Source organism: Amia ocellicauda, chromosome 7 (genome assembly GCF_036373705.1).
Source record: "Amia ocellicauda isolate fAmiCal2 chromosome 7, fAmiCal2.hap1, whole genome shotgun sequence".
Classification (NCBI taxonomy): domain Eukaryota; kingdom Metazoa; phylum Chordata; class Actinopteri; order Amiiformes; family Amiidae; genus Amia; species Amia ocellicauda.
The window spans coordinates 18,424,321-18,442,115 of record NC_089856.1 but is presented as its reverse complement, the minus strand read 5'-3'; the positions used below and the strand labels follow the sequence as shown (position 1 = coordinate 18,442,115).

The following is a 17,795-nucleotide window of genomic DNA, read 5'->3' as shown; positions in this document are numbered from 1 at the left end:
AACTGTCCACACCAGCGTCCAGCACACTGACCTTGCCCGAGCTCTTGATACCCTTGATCATGGCCAGACAGACGATGGTCCAGGCGGCCAGCAGGCAACCGGTCATCATGGGGTTGAAGGAGCCGGACTGTGTGATGGACGGGGAGATATCCAGCGCCCGCCGGTACCAGAAATAGGAAGTGGGGGAGCTAAGGGCACACTCCCTCACTGAGAGGGAGGAAGAGGGAGAGGGAGAGAAGGGGAAATAGGAAAGGAGAGGTTCTCAAGGAGTACAATTTAATAGAGGTAAGCTAAAAATCCTCTTAAATATGCACAATAAAAGAATAAGACTAAATAAGGCAAGCTGTATTTACCATTAATAATTCAGTGCAATTACAAGTCACACAAATGTTTGCTGCAATCAAAACTGACATAACTTGCATAACTTTGGTATCAAGTAAAGAAAGAACATACAGCATATCAGCATGTGGTCAAATAACTCCAATTAAATAATATTTCATCATATTAGTATTTACATGATACAACAAATGACATTCACAAGATGAATTTGCTGTCATCACATTCTGTTGAAAGAGACTGTTGTAATGGGACATTGAAAAGGATTGGTATGTATTATTATTATTACTTCTCACGGTCTCCCCTGTTTCTACCTTAGTTCACCACCAGAGGTCTCCCTCTCCCGAATACTAGTTTAGTGTTTCTCCTTTCCTTTATCCAGTCAAACCAGTCTTTCCACATTCTTCCCTACCAGGTGCACCTGTTCTGTCCTCCTCTCCTATCATTGGTCAATCCTTCATTCACCTCGTTCAATCCCTCTCTCCTTCACAGTACTTAAACCCCTCTGTTTCCTAGATTCATTGTGAAGTTTTGCATTCTCTCCTGGATCATTTCTAAGCCTTGTTTCTTGATTGTCTTCCTGAGTATTTTTGACCTCTTGTGTCCTTCTCTCATTTACCCCTTTCGGATCTCCCTACTAGCCTGTTTGCTTGATCGTTTGACCTGGACTGTCCCTGTTTATGCTCTCTCGTTTTGCCCTTATTGGATTATCTGCTTCATCTCTAAAAGCCTGCACTTGGATGCTTTCCTTTGGTCCTAGAGGACGTCACAATTATCATTAATACTACAATGTATCCAAGGTAACAAACATAGTAAATTCATAATTCAAGAAATTAATTATTAGTTAGAAATACAAACTGTAATTTTAGTTTTTTGTGATATCCAGGTGATGAACTGTGTTGCTTGTGCACGGATGTTAATTTTGTATAGACTGTGGGTACAGACATTTTTAATCTGCGTTTCTTGGTTAAACTACATTGCGACTTCTACGGCATTTGAAAAGAGAGCCCCACAAATCACAGAAAGATCCCTTGATCAGAGAAAATCCTCTTTTTGCAAAAATGTAACCTTAATAAATCGCCTCTTTTAAAGCTGATGAAACGTCAATGAGGAAGAGTTTTCTTGGCAGCACAGCAAAAAAACTTTTCATATGCAATTTTCTTATTTATAGCGCAAAACAATACATTAGCATATATATATATATATATATATATATACACTCACCTAAAGGATTATTAGGAACACCATACTAATACTGTGTTTGACCCCATTTCGCCTTCAGAACTGCCTTAATTCTACGTGGCATTGATTCAACAAGGTGCTGAAAGCATTCTTTAGAAATGTTGGCCTATATTGATAGGATAGCATCTTGCAGTTGATGGAGATTTGTGGGATGCACATCCAGGGCACGAAGCTCCCGTTCCACCACATCCCAAAGATGCTCTATTCGGTTGAGATCTGGTGACTGTGGGGGCCAGTTTAGTACAGTGAACTCATTGTCATGTTCAAGAAACCAATTTGAAATGATTCGACCTTTGTGACATGGTGCATTATCCTGCTGGAAGTAGCCATCAGAGGATGGGTACATGGTGGTCATAAAGGGATGGACATGGTCAGAAACAATGCTCAGGTAGGCCGTGGCATTTAAACGATGCCCAATTGGCACTAAGGGGCCTAAAGTGTGCCAAGAAAACATCCCCCACACCATTACACCACCACCAGCAGCCTGCACAGTGGTAACAAGGCATGATGGATCCATGTTCTCATTCTGTTTACGCCAAATTCTGACTCTACCATCTGAATGTCTCAACAGAAATCGAGACTCATCAGACCAGGCAACATTTTTCCAGTCTTCAACTGTCCAATTTTGGTGAGCTTGTGCAAATTGTAGCCTCTTTTTCTTATTTGTAGTGGAGATGAGTGGTACCCGGTGGGGTCTTCTGCTGTTGTAGCCCATCCGCCTCAAGGTTGTACGTGTTGTGGCTTCACAAATGCTTTGCTGCATACCTTGGTTGTAACGAGTGGTTATTTCAGTCAAAGTTGCTCTTCTATCAGCCTGAATCAGTCGGCCCATTCTCCTCTGACCTCTAGTATCAACAAGGCATTTTCGCCCACAGGACTGCCGCATACTGGATGTTTTTCCCTTTTCACACCATTCTTTGTAAACCCTAAAAATGGTTGTGCGTGAAAATCCCAGTAACTGAGCAGATTGTGAAATACTCAGACCGGCCCGTCTGGCACCAACAACCATGCCACGCTCAAAATTGCTTAAATCACCTTTCTTTCCCATCCAGACATTCAGTTTGGAGTTCAGGAGATTGTCTTGACCAGGACCACACCCCTAAATGCATTGAAGCAACTGCCATGTGATTGGTTGGTTAGATAATTGCATTAATGAGAAATTGAACAGGTGTTCCTAATAATCCTTTAGGTGAGTGTATATATAATGTATATGTATATTAGAATGGTATTATAATGTAGTTAATGGATTCGTTCAAAAAATATGGGGGTTTTGGGCTTTAAACGGGGCATTTTAAATCCTGTTCTGTGAGGAAATTAGGTACATCTGCTCATACCTTATTGTTTAATGGTTTCCCACAGCTATATTAATAAAAATGGGTGTTTGAATGTCGAAAACAAAGTACAAACGTATAATACAAGTCCTCCGAAAATTCAAAATAATAAAACAGATTTCATATGGCCCAACATGCAATGTTAAGCAAGATGTTGTAAATGGAGACAACTTGCATGCAAAGACGACACGTTTACTTGCACTAGAACTTTCTACACCGATATTTCAAATATGAACAATAAAACCATATAAATGCAATGTCATAGTGTTTAAAGATTTTGTTTTATTCCCATTTTCACTAAATTTGTCAAAATTCAAGTATATTCAAAGACATGAAAAGGAATTTCCAAATATATTCAAGGTCCATACAAACCCTGGTCAGTACCAGTGGTGTTGGCAGTCAGGGTTGGACACTCCTCCCAGGGAAGGGGGTACTGGAAAGAGCTCCCCAGGTAGAAGAGACTCCAGCCGATAATCACATTGTAGTACAGAGCGACGAAGAAACACACCTTTGGAGGGGGCAGGGGGGAGAATCATGAAAAGATTAGGCATTCCAATAAAGCTTTTCTGAATTGAACTGCATTGAAATGAGTGAGAGGGGAGAGGAAAGGGGGAGAGAGGGAAGAGAAGGAGAGGCAGAAGGAGAGGGAAAAAGACTGAATCACTGGCTGACTGGACATTACAAGGTAGAAAATGAAGAATTACACTAATCTCTCCCTCTCTCTCTCTTTCTCTTTCTGTCCTTCCACCTGAGAGACAGGGAGAGAGAGCAAAAAAAGACACACAGCCACCGACTCCATGCTGGGCAAGTGTCAGATTGCTTGTAACAATAGAACCCTTAGCAGCCAATGGGGATGCAGAAGTACAGGGGTGGGAGGTGGTGTGTGTCAGGCAAGCTGCACTGTGATTGGATGACCGCTGGGTATACGAGTGAGTTTGAGAGAGACTCAACTGATGATATAGGATATCTTGTGAATAGGGGTTGAGAGAGAGAGAGAGAGAGAGAGAGAGAGAGGCAACACAGCCCTAGAACACAGTACACATACATAGACCTGAACATCAGTTTGTCAGGGAGCTTTGGCCTGGTAGTGAAAGAACTATAAGAAAAAGCCTGAAGAGCTTTCTATGGCACCAGATGAAACTTGTACAAAATAAATATACAATCTGATATAGAATATTTGATAGTGTGATCCAGCCCATTGCAGTGTACAGACGTGAAGTGTAGGATCCACTGAGTCAGCAAGACTACACTGAATGGGACAAACATCCAGTAGAAACGCTGAATTCAGAATTCTGCAAAATCATATTACAAGTACAAAGAAACACTCCCAACAATGCATGCAGGGCATAATCATATCCATTGCTCATCAATATTCAAAAGTGCACTAAAGTTTCTACATTTCCTTAAAACTAGCCCACCAGACTCCACACTATATAAAGCCCTAAAAACCCAAAAGCTCGGCCCAGAGAAGAGTCCCATCAGGCAGCTGGCCCTGAAGCTCACAACACGGACTGCTCACAATACTAAGCAGCTTCAGGTCAGCACTGATAAACAACAGCCAATTAGAGTCAACCAAATTATAGAACAAACCAAAACCTCCAATCGGGAATATTGGGACAACTAAGCTAAATCACAAAGTAAACTGGACTGCTATTGGGTCCAAAACAGACATTACACACAAGCAGAGTATCTCTTCACTGAGAGATACGAAGCAGAGACAGATCCTGACCAAGTACAGGTTCAGTGACCACAGCCTGGCCGACAAAGGCAGACCTGACTGACCAGAGAGGACAGGCGCTGTGGTCACTGTGAGACAATAGATGTGGAGACCAGGGTTTACGTTAGCCGGAAAATGCCGGCTTTTCGGCGGTATCGTGTAGTTGTTCGGCAGATGAAAATATCAATGGCCAAAATGTCCGGTGGGAAATATGCCAAATAAATAAATGCATTGATTAATAGCATATTAAATAGCCTAATATTGTGTGACCTATAAGCTATGTTGCCAAGACAACAGCGAACCTCTGCTCAGTAAAACATTACTGTTTGGTCATGTGACTAAATCTACCCCAACTGGGCAAAGCTGGGAAAGATTGCCAGCACTAGTGACGCGATTCATTTGATTCAGTTCAGATTGGTGAATCAATCCATTTCGTTCACTGATTCACTGACTCGAACCAATGCAATACCGAATCAGGATTGGTTAGATAGATTTGAACCAGAAAGAACGAGTCATTCACTGCACACCACAAAAGCTAGGAAGAGTCTATATTTGACTGGGTTAAATGAAATACAGTTGTGACAAATATATATTTGAAATCCCAGAAATAACAACAGTTTTAAGCATTAACATAATTTAGCCAACACAATTAATCTAATTAAATGTAATATATTGTTTGGACAAGGGTGTCTGCTAATAAATAAATAATAATAATAATAATAATAATAATAATAATAATGTTATTCTTATTCTTATTCTTATTATTATTATTATTATGCATAGATGTATCTCAATTATTATTAATATTAATTAATATTATTATTGGTCATTTGGTCAAGATGACTTGCAAGTATTAATAATTTGTGCAAAATGTTTTTGTGTATAAAAATGTGTATAAAACATTAGAAGAACATACCTCATAGTGATTTATTTTATTTTTATTTGGCAGATGTACCCAATGAATACGAACTGTAATACACACACACATTATGTACAGTATATAATATTGCATAAACGTCTAATCTAATTTTCGGACAGTAGTCTATACTAGTCTGGATGATGTAACTGACGCCATTTTGGCTCATACAGATTTCTTTCTTATGCACTCAACGAGTTGTTAGGACGAACGAATCAACCAGACTCGAGAGTCAGTCAGTCATTGAACGAGATTCGATTGGCGGGTAACCAACTCCTGAGCGCTGCGCTGCTCGATCACAGGGTGAATCAAAATAACCGATTTAATGCGGACATTGATCCGATTCCCATCGTTCTCAAAATGATTCTTTCAAAAAGAACGAATCATTAAAGAACTGAACATCACTAGCCAGCACAATTCCTGTGTCCAGTGTGCCTGCAGAGTATGGATTCTCGCTCCAGAACAGGATAAAAACAGCCCTGAGAAGCCGCCGCCTCACTGAGGAAAAGGTGACAAGTTTGATGAGAATTGCAAGTTGTGGCAAGGGGTTGGATGGCTTCAACTTTGCACAAGCAGCGGAGCACTTCTATTCAATGAAGTCGCGCCGCAAATAAACGGGAATTTCACAAACACAGAATTCGGACCGACCAGCTTGTTATTTTTTAAATTTAATTTTTGTAGTCCTAGTTGCTTCTTCATTTAGCTTATTTACAAGTTATTTAATTTGACAGGCTTGGAATGCAAAGAGAGATACATTTAATGTAGGCTAATAGCTTGTTTTTTTGTATATGCCCAGTTCACAAAGTTTGTCAAGAGTTCATTCTGCTGACTACTTTAAATAAAATATATTTGTTGGATCATAGTGTTTGTGTTTTATTGCTGTTTAAATGTAGGCTGTTATATGGTTATTTAAAACATATGTCTGGTAGTTGTTCTAAATGGCCGGAATTCTGGAATATTAACGGCCATATTGGCCGTCAAAACAAAAGTCTAGCGTAAACTCTGGTCAAGACAGATGCATTTTATTCTGCACTGCAAGAAACACGCACCAGTAAGGACAACTTTTACCACAAAAATAACTAATTCTCTCCCTCATAACACACAATTAACCAACACATAGAAACTAAAAATTGTCCTGGAAGAAGGAAATACTGCCCCACTAGTGGCAAAATATGCAGCTGCCTGTCCCAGTGACACTTGGACCCTCAGCTGATAACTGCGTGTGTCCACCAAAGTTTTCCGCAGGTGAAAACGAGCTCTGTGATACGGAATATCCGCGGCAGTCATGTGTTGAAGTACCTAATGTCGCAGATAGTTTGTGTTGCTAACAAATACTGACTGTACAATGTCCGCACAAGGTAGAGGGAAGACTGAAGCACGTAGAGAGAGAGGACGGACGGTCGGTGTGGTATTTGTCCCGCCTCTCCTCCACTGTGATTGGACGGCTGGATAAAAAGTGACAGTGAAGAGCACTGTGTTTTACCCAAAGTTGAACATTTTTCAATTCTCGGCGACCAGAAAAAAACGCGTAGCGCTCGGCGCTCAGCGTGAAAAAGATGCGTCACGCTGCTGGCGTTTTAAAAACGCGGCACTGCCATTGCAAACAACTGAAAAAATACGCCGACCTTTGGTGGACACACGGCCTAATTAGTCTTTTTTGCGGGGGCTGTTGTTCTTGTTATTCAGTTTTATTGTATGCTCGGTGTGAAACTGTTTTGGCAACAATGCCCCTGTGCTATTGGCATGACCAACAACCTTGAATTTGAATTGAATTGAATTAAGAGAAAGGGGGAGGGAGAGAAAGAGAGAAAGTATTAGTATACTGTATTGTCCAGTCAGTCAGTGTTAATATACTGTAGTGTCCAGTAAGTCTGTGTTAATGTCCAGTTAGACAATGTACCCAAAAAACAACAAGAATACAAACAACAGAAGTGACATCACGTATTTGCAAAACTTTTTAAAAAAATATATTTAAACAACTACAATCAAGATGGCTGAGCCCACAGACACACATGACCACAGCGGCCATGCTTTGCAGTACCTCACCATGCAGCTGGCGTATCCGATGCCAGCCAACCGTGGGGAGACATGGGCCCACACCCCGATGCTGCCCTGCCTGATGCTCTGACCAGCCGCCAGCTCCAGGAAGAACAGTGGCACACCCACCAGGGCCAGCAACAGCACATATAGCAACAGGAACGCCCCTGAGAGAGAGAAAGGTGCGTGTGTGTGTTGGAGGGGGGGGGGGGGGGTAATACAGAATGATTAACACACTGACTGACTGTCTGATACATTGACTGCATGAGACAAGAGAGAGAGGGAGAGAGGTGAGAGAGAGTTTATCTCTTACCGCCTCCATTCTGGTGACACAGGTAAGGGAATCTCCACACGTTGCCTAAGCCAACACTGAACCCTACTTGGGCCAACATATACTGCAGCTTACTGCCCCAGGCCGGACGAGAGTGCACCAAGTCTCCTGCCTCCATCTCCACCCCATTGGATCTGTCACCTAGGAGCTGCACCGCCAACTGCCCCACCCCCAGTGCACCCTCCTCCTCCTCCCCATTGCCTGGCAACGGGCTTTTTTCCATCAACCTGCAGAGAGTGGGGGTGGGAGGTGGAGGGGGGGAGAGACAGCGAGAGAGGAAAGAGGGAACAAGGGAGGGAGAGTTTATCACAAAGATGCTTCAATTAAGAAATTTTATAATTTAAGTAATTTAGCCCTTCAGAGTTCTGAAGCTCGTTAATGTTTAAAGAAATTACTGTAGACAGTTACACACTCACACACACACCAAACTTTCCAGTCACACTTTCCCTGTGTGCCCCACAGCAGTCATCGCAGGCCCCCCTTCACACCAGATGCGCCACGGACGTGGAAGGGGAGTCGTTGGGGATATAAATATAGATGTGTTTATTACACAAAATAAATGCATAAGCCTACATATTTTTAAATCCCACCTCCACAAATATCACTATTATAATCCCCCACACAATAACGTATAATTACTCAATTTAGCCATGCTATTGTGTATTTGATTATAATAAAATCATTTAAAAATTATTCATATATATACAGTGAGGGAAAAAAGTATTTGATCCCCTGCTGATTTTGTACGTTTGCCCACTGACAAAGAAATGATCAGTCTATAATTTTAATGGTAGGTGTATTTTAACAGTGAGAGACAGAACAACAACAAAAAAATCCAGAAAAACGCATTTCAAAAAAGTTATAAATTGATTTGCATGTTAATGAGGGAAATAAGTATTTGACCCCTTCGACTTACTACTTGGTGGTAAAACCCTTGTTGGCAATCACAGAGGTCAGACGTTTCTTGTAGTTGGCCACCAGGTTTGCACACATCTCAGGAGGGATTTTGTCCCACTCCTCTTTGCAGATCCTCTCCAAGTCATTAAGGTTTCAAGGCTGACGTTTGGCAACTCGAACCTTCAGCTCCCTCCACAGATTTTCTATGGGATTAAGGTCTGGAGACTGGCTAGGCCACTCCAGGACCTTAATGTGCTTCTTCTTGAGCCACTCCTTTGTTGCCTTGGCTGTGTGTTTTGGGTCATTGTCATGCTGGAATACCCATCCACAACCCATTTTCAATGCCCTGGCTGAGGGAAGGAGGTTCTCAACCAAGATTTGATGGTAAACGGCCCCGTCCATCGTCCCTTTGATGCGGTGCACCCCCAAAGCATAATGTTTCCACCTTCGTGTTTGACAGTGGGGATGGTGTTCTTGGGGTCATTCCTCCTCCTCCAAACACGGCGACTTGAGTTGATGCCAAAGAGCTCGATTTTGGTTTCATCTGACCACAACACTTTCACCCAGTTCTCCTCTGAATCATTCAGATGTTCATTGGCAAACTTCAGACGGGCCTGTACATGTGCTTTCTTGAGCAGGGGGACCTTGCGGGCGCTGCAGGATTTCAGTCCTTCACGGCGTAGTGTGTTACCAATTGTTTTCTTGGTGACTGTGGTCCCAGCTGCCTTGTGATCATTAACAAGATCCTCCCGTGTAGTTCTGGGCTGATTCCTCACCGTTCTCATGATCATTGAAACTCCACGAGGTGAGATCTTGCATGGAGCCCCAGACCGAGGGAGACTGACAGTTATTTTCTTCCATTCACGAATAATCGCACCAACTGTTGTCACCTTCTCACCAAGCTGCTTGGCGATGGTCTTGTAGTCCATTCCAGCCTTGTGTAGGTCTACAATCTTGTCCCTGACATCCTTGGACAGCTCTTTGGTCTTGGCCATGGTGGAGAGTTTGGAATCTGATTGATTGCTTCTGTGGACAGGTGTCTTTTATACAGGTAACGAGCTGAGATTAGGAGCACTCCCTTTAAGAGAGTGCTCCTAATCTCAGCTCGTTACCTGTATAAAAGACACCTGGGAGCCAGAAATCTTGCTGATTGATAGGGGATCAAATACTTATTTCCCTCATTAACATGCAAATCAATTTATAACTTTTTTGAAATGCGTTTTTCTGGATTTTTTTGTTGTTATTCTGTCTCTCACTGTTAAAATACACCTACCATTAAAATTATAGACTGATCATTTCTTTGTCAGTGGGCAAACGTACAAAATCAGCAGGGGATCAAATACTTTTTTCCCTCACTGTATATATATATATATATATATATATATTAGAGTTTTGGGTCATTTGCTGGGTGTTGTCAGAGAAGCCATCATCGTGCATTATATTATTTTGCATGCATTTAACATTTGAATGCATTCTGTATTATCCCTCTTATACCTTCATATTTTAGTATTCTATTTATTGAATATCACTACTAAGTTTACTTTTATTGTAGGAGCAGTGTTGCACATTTCACAGAGCAAAGTACTACAAATTGCAACCAGGAATGATTAAAGTTGAAGTTAAGAATGTCTACAATTTAATCACAGCTCTGTTTTCTGTAATATTCTATGTCTCTTATAACCAAATATGTATTACTTTAATACAGTGCATCCGGAAAATATTCACAGAGCTTCACTTTTTCCACATTTTGTTATGTTACAGCCTTATTCCAAAATGGATTAAATTCATTATTTTCCTCATAATTCTACAAACAATACCCCATAATGACAACTTGAAAGAATTTTGTTTGAAATCTTTGCAAATTATTAAAAATAAAAAACAAAAAAGCACATGTACATAAGTATATAACAATGTATATCATACATTGTTACGTACCTTGTCAGAGTGCCACGGGGGGGAAACTACGAAATATGGAGTGACAGTTTCTACACATAGGCGTAGAGTCACATGGGTGAGGGGTGAGAAAATCAGTTTAAAACCTTGGTCACGTAGGTTGGGAATGTTCTGGATGGAGCAGAATATGAATATGAATGACACCTGTCCTCTTGAGCCAAGTGAACACTTTTAATCTAGGGTTGTTCGAACAGAAATAAAAGTAGGTGGATGTGGATTTTCATGATCAAGGAATTGCTCTGGGTGACCATTTTATGAAGGTTAACACCAAAGCATTCAGCCCAGTCTCTGATTAAGGCTACAAGATAAAACATTAAATGTCTTTAAAAAACACAAACAAGGGCAGTGGGCCCCTGCCTCCTGAACTTGAGCTGTGAACCACTCTCAAGGCAGAAGCAATGGATTTGGAGAGGCTGTGTGCATTCAGCATTCTCAAGGCAAAAGCAATGAAGCAGGTGCCACTGTGTGACTTGGAGGGCAGACCTTGACATACTTAGACTCCGAATAATAATATAGGAGCATTTGAATGAGGATGGTCCAACATTGACAGGGAGGGTACCACCCAAAGGGGTGCACCTATCTCCATGAAGTTGCCCCCCCCCACTTACAGCACAAACGATAAATTCCATATAATTTGCCTGTGCTACGTTTGTGCCGTTGAAATAAACGTTTGTGCTGCTTTGGTTTTGAAGATATTGACATGTATTTATTTTCAGCGAGTAACGTCACTCAGCCCCCCCACAATAACATAATCAAACCAAACATACCTCTTTCATTTGTGCTACGTTTGTGCAGGTTTGTGCCGTTTAAACTAATGTTTCTAATATTATAGTATTATAGTATACACTCACCTAAAGGATTATTAGGAACACCTGTTCAATTTCTCATTAATGCAATTTTCTAACCAACCAATCACATGGCAGTTGCTTCAATGCATTTAGGGGTGTGGTCCTGGTCAAGACAAACTCCTGAACTCCAAACTGAATGTCTGAATGGGAAAGAAAGGCGATTTAAGCAATTTTGAGCGTGGCATGGTTGTTGGTGCCAGACGGGCCGGTCTGAGTATTTCACAATCTGCTCAGTTACTGGGATTTTCACGCACAACCATTTCTAGGGTTTACAAAGAATGGTGTGAAAAGGGAAAAACATCCAGTATGCGGCAGTCCTGTGGGCGAAAATGCCTTGTTGATGCTAGAGGTCAGAGGAGAATGGGCCGACTGATTCAAGCTGATAGAAGAGCAACTTTGACTGAAATAACCACTCGTTACAACCGAGGTATGCAGCAAAGCATTTGTGAAGCCACAACACGTACAACCTTGAGGCGGATGGGCTACAACAGCAGAAGACCCCACCGGTTACCACTCATCTCCACTACAAATAGGAAAAAGAGGCTACAATTTGCACAAGCTCACCAAAATTGGACAGTTGAAGACTGGAAAAATGTTGCCTGGTCTGATGAGTCTCGATTTCAGTTGAGACATTCAGATGGTAGAGTCAGAATTTGGCGTAAACAGAATGAGAACATGGATCCATCATGCCTGGTTACCACTGTGCAGGCTGGTGGTGGTGGTGTAATGGTGTGGGGGATGTTTTCTTGGCACACTTTAGGCCCCTTAGTGCCAATTGGGCATCGTTTAAATGCCACGGCCTACCTGAGCATTGTTTCTGACCATGTCCATCCCTTTATGACCACCATGTACCCATCCTCTGATGGCTACTTCCAGCAGGATAATGCACCATGTCACAAAGGTCGAATCATTTCAAATTGGTTTCCTGAACATGACAATGAGTTCACTGTACTAAACTGGCCCCCACAGTCACCAGATCTCAACCCAATAGAACATCTTTGGGATGTGGTGGAACGGGAGCTTCGTGCCCTGGATGTGCATCCCACAAATCTCCATCAACTGCAAGATGCTATCCTATCAATATGGGCCAACATTTCTAAAGAATGCTTTCAGCACCTTGTTGAATCAATGCCACGTAGAATTAAGGCAGTTCTGAAGGCGAAAGGGGGTCAAACACAGTATTAGTATGGTGTTCCTAATAATCCTTTAGGTGAGTGTATATAGTATAGTATAATATTAAAGATAACGAAAATAAATTATAAATACATTATTTTTGCTGAAACACCTATTGCATGTGAATAACAAACACAGAAGGCTACAGTCTAGTACTAACAGGATCAAAAAACAGGATTGGATCCGGGCTCACTAGATCCGGATCATGAAAAGGCTTATGAAAAAAGCAGATCTAGATCCGGCGGCACTGATGCGAGTGTGTGATCCGGGTATTGAGCAGCGCTGCGGAGACTATGAGTCTCCTGTTAAACCAGCTGCCTGACTGCTGTTGTATCTGAATGCGGCTCTACAGCTACAGTGAAAGAGTGAATAATACAACTTTCACAAAACGATATTGTGGGGGGGCTGAGTTAGGTCAATCATTTAATAAAAAATCATGAATAACGTTAAAATCATAATAGTTCAAACATTAGTTTCAACAGCACAAACCGACACAAACGTAGCACAAACGAAATAGGTATGTTTGGTTTGATTCTGTTGTTGTTGGGGGGCTGAGTGATGTCACTTGCCGAAAATAAAAAAATGTTAATATCTTCAAAACCAAAGCAGCACAAACATTTATTTCAACGGCACAAACGTAGCACAAACGAATGATATGGAATATATCGTTTGTGCTGTAAGTGGAGGGGGGCAACTTCACGGAGCTGGTGCACCTGGGTGAAGGAATAGTAACAAGATCAAAAGGAACAGCAAAATGTGATCCATCTCCTGTACAATGGGAGACACGTCCACCCTGAAGATCTTCCTGTCCTCTCTGATGCTGAGCAGTACATAACTAACGGAAAAGACAATCAACATTTTCTTAGTCTGTACTGAACTGTACTGTCTGTACTCTGTTTGTCTTTACTGTACTGTGTGTCTGTGCTGTAGTGTGTCTGTACTGTACTGTGTGTGTACTGCACTGTGTTTCCGTTTCACACATTAACACCAATAGTACTTCTACTACAGTTGCTTCAACTAATAATATTATAATAATAACAATATCAACAAAAATGTAATAAGAACAACAACACATTTTGTTTCTGCCATATAATCAAGAAGAACTCACCGCTCGCTCGGACAGTCTTCCCTCGAAAGTTCCCAGGAAATTACAAACAATGCACAAGGTGACTTCGCTTCTGTGTTCGCGCGAGTTTTGTGTCGACATATACGGTGCAATGTGTTGGGACGTGTGTGTGTGTGTTATGTAATTGTGTGGCACGTTGCAGCGGCATCCAGTATTGTCTCTCTCTATCCTTTAACAAATATTCCAATATTGTGTTCATATGAGCCGATGTATTGTTTCCTTTGTAGCGCTCCTAACCATGTGTAACTACAGCCAACCTGAAATTAACATGTGTGTGACGTGTAGTATTACAGTGCAGTAGTTGTGTGGGCATGTGCTGTTGGTCGTATGGACTCCATCTCAGGTTCCGACAGCCACTTCCACTACCACTACCCTCCGCTCCATGTGCCGTCTCGCCCCGTACTACTGCCTTCCCTCTCTGTCTGTGGCTGCAGTAATGCATGGGATATACGCGCAGTTTAAATTAAATACGACATTTATAGATTGGAGGGATGGGTGCATTTCAAAACACAAAGTGCTGTTCGATAATAATGAATAATCATTAATACTGTTAAATGGTTATTGAATTATTAATAACATATGATGTTATTAAGCAGTATGGGGTAGCGGTCAGGGCTCTGGACTCCTGAACTCAATCCCAGGCGGGGGACACTGTTGTTTACCCTTGAGTGAGGTACTGTACCAAAATTGCGCCTTCTATTGTGGAAGATACGGTAACGCTACTTTTGAGTGAAAACCAATGCCATTGCATCAGCTTGCAGCTCCACCGCCCGGCCACAACAGCCAGGGTGGCGATGTGCTTCAAGACACTGCACATACGCTGGATATTGATAGTGCTCTTTCACGGGTAGTTCGGGCGGCTACCCTCCGCCATGTTGAAAAGGTGTAAAGAGTGCAAACACGACTAAAACATTAAACCACATTCAGATACAAATTAATAATATTACTGTAGGGCGGCACGGTGCGCGGTGGTTCCTAGGTTAAGAGTTCCGGCTCGGGGTGCCTGTCTGTGTGGAGTTTGCATGTTCTCCCAGTGTCCGCGTGGGTTTCCTCCCACCGTCCAAAGACCTCCGGGTTTGGTTAATTGGCCATGATAAATTGCCCTGTAGGTGTGTGTGTTGCCCAGCGATGGACTGGCGTCACGTCCTGGGTGTATTCCTGCCTTGCGTCCTATGCCTGCCGAGATCGGCTCCGGCTTCCCCTCACCAGGATAAGCGGTTTCGAAAATGGATGGATGGAATATTACTGTAACTGCTTCTGTATACTACTGCAGCTCACTACAGTACAGTCCACTGTAACAGTGCGTAGGTTGAGAGAAAGTAAAATTGTCCCCCCCAGTAATATTTACCGTAGGGGATGTGACCCCCCCCCCAATATTGACAGCATCACCCCCTGCTCGAAGTGTATGTCCCCCTAATTCTGAAATTAAAACTGACCAGAACAGTAAAATATAATACAGTACAATCCAGTTCATTACAGTACAGCAGAGTCCAGTACAGTACAGCAGAGTCTATGAGTGAATACTGATAATATAAATGAGATCTTGAAATAAGGAAAGTGTGACTAATGAATCATGAACAAGCACACTGGACACTACAGCGCAGGGGAGAGACAGGGAGGGACAGTTTAGTACAATGACTGACTGCACACTACAGCATTAATACTACACTGAGAGAGAGAGGGATTGAGAGAGAAGGAGAAATATGAAAGGCTTGTCTTATGATTGCAAGAATACACTGCAAGCCTAACACCTCTGACTATATATAGCTCATCTTCTGCCTTTCCCGCTCTTGTTTCCCCTCTCTCCATCTCCCTCCTCTCTCCCCATCCAGCAAAAATATTAAAAGCATTGTTATTTATGTTATTGACACTGCTTATAGTAACAATTCTGTTACAAGTATGACTGCTGTTACCACTTCTGCTGCTGCTAGTACTACTGTCCTATTACTACTAGTCACTCCCACTATACTGTCCTACTACTACTACAGTTACTCCCACTATAACTACAGTCACTGCTGCTATTACTACTACTGCCCTTCTACTGCCCTATTACTGCCAGTCACTCCCCACTATTACTACTACTGTCCTACTATTGCCCTAGTACTGCAACAGTCACTACCACTATTACTACTACTGTCCTACTACTGCAACAGTCACTACCACTATTACTACTACTGCCCTACTACTGCTACAGTTGCTGCCACTACACTATTACTACTACTAATACTACTACAATAGTGTCTAAAATGTCAGTCAAATATTCAGAAATAGAGATCTGTTGATATTTGTACATTTTAATTTAGTCTCTCCCTCTGTCTCTCTCTCTCGCTCTGTCTCTATAATTCCGAAAATGCAACGTGTAGACTATATATAAACAACACGTACGTCACCGCCACCCTTTCCCTCTCTCTCACACACTTTCCATTCAAGCTTTTTCTGTGTACATAGTTAAAGACGTATAGAATCCCATTCTCTCTCTCTCTTTTATTTTTATTTTTCACTATGTACATATCTATACAGTTAGTAACTATCCCTCTATTTCTCTCTATATCTGCGAATAGTAACATCACACTTCTCTCTCTCTTTCGCTCTCTCTGTCTCTTTGTAAATATGTATAAGAGTAATGATTAGAATCGTACCTGTGTTCCTCTGTCTCTCTCTATCCTTTAACAAAACGCGTTCCGTCTCCCCATCGACCTTACACTTTAACTCTGTGAAAATTCGCCACGTTGTACGAGAAACACATGTCAGTCAAATCCGAACCACCTCCCACTGAACCACCCACAACCCCGCCCCTTCACGACTGTAATTGGTCCAGACCGACGTGTCTGTAACTCTGTGTCTCAGTGCGACACTCTGTGTGTGTGTGTGTGTGTGTGTGTGTGTGTGTGTGTGTGTGTGTGTGTGTGTGTGTGTGTGTGTGTGTGTGTGTGTGGTGGGGGGGGGGGGGGGGATGGTGCTGTTGCAGATGGTGCTGGAGCTCTCTTATTGGTGTTAATGGGTTAATTAATTATTGGTTGATTTATATCGTTGCATTTTTGGGTTGTTTATTTTTATTTGGTTATTATGTATGTTGATGCACTATTGTGTTTATTATCACTCTTGTAATGCCTTTTGTTTCTGTTTTCATTACCTTAATTAGTTAAATGATTGCACGGGTTATTTTTGCTTATTTATGAGCTGTATGGCCCAAACGCAGCGCACCTGTCGCACTCGGTATTGGTTCCCTGGCCGACCAATCCATGTACCTTTTCTCTTCCTCCCCACCTCTCTGAAACAAATGCAGTGGACTTTAAAAAGCCTGCCTGTGGAGCAGTATGGGGTGTTCTCTTTTGTTCTTCCTTTGTAGAGAGACGCAGGGGCGGGGTAGCGTGCTCCAGCAGCACTGGTCGTGATGATTTCCGACCGGGAGCAGCTAAGTGTACTTTTGGAATTTATACTCTCATTAAGAATTATGTACTGATCTAGTTGGAAGCTGCCGCTTTGTGGACCTGCCCTCGTTGCCCGACGCTTCCCCCCACCTGTATGACTTGTATGATACCGTGATCTGTATGATCGAGACTTTTGTAGGGTCAGCGAACTTGGGATTCATCAGAAGATAGGCGACTGTCGGCCGGTGGAAATTAACACCTGTGGGGAGGGACAACGTTACCAAAGAAGGACAGAAAGGGAGGTAGAATAAAGCAGAAATTATTTTTCATCCAGCGCGCCGAAGTGATTTAAAATAACTTCCTGGTGTTTTCCGTGCTTTTTTTTTTTTTTTCTCTCCCCTTTTCTTTTCTTTCCCCTTCCCTTCTCTTTCTTTCCTTTCCTTTCCTCCATCTGGAGGGAGTGGCGAAGACCACGCCAGAGACTTAGCCCTGGTTCGAGTTTTCCCTCGCCAGTGGC

At 42.2% G+C, this 17,795-nt stretch overlaps 1 protein-coding gene across 4 annotated transcripts in view; it reads right to left on the bottom strand.

Annotated features, from left to right (window-relative positions):
- Positions 1-16,672, bottom strand: part of LOC136753024 (sodium-dependent neutral amino acid transporter B(0)AT2) — a 28,049-nt gene extending 11,377 nt beyond the window's left edge. The window contains exons 1-5 of one of the 4 annotated variants that reach the window (XM_066708808.1): positions 16,547-16,672; positions 7,893-8,137; positions 7,589-7,746; positions 3,282-3,417; positions 32-207 (exon numbers count right to left, since the gene is read on the bottom strand). In XM_066708808.1, coding sequence (XP_066564905.1) covers positions 32-207; positions 3,282-3,417; positions 7,589-7,746; positions 7,893-8,133 — 711 coding nt within the window. In that variant the 5' untranslated portion in view covers positions 8,134-8,137; positions 16,547-16,672. Of the gene's footprint in view, positions 1-31; positions 208-3,281; positions 3,418-7,588; positions 7,747-7,892; positions 8,138-13,889; positions 14,336-16,546 lie in introns of those variants that run through there. The other 3 variants (XM_066708810.1, XM_066708809.1, XM_066708807.1) reach the window with 3 other exon arrangements.
- Between the last annotated feature and the right edge of the window lie 1,123 nt (positions 16,673-17,795).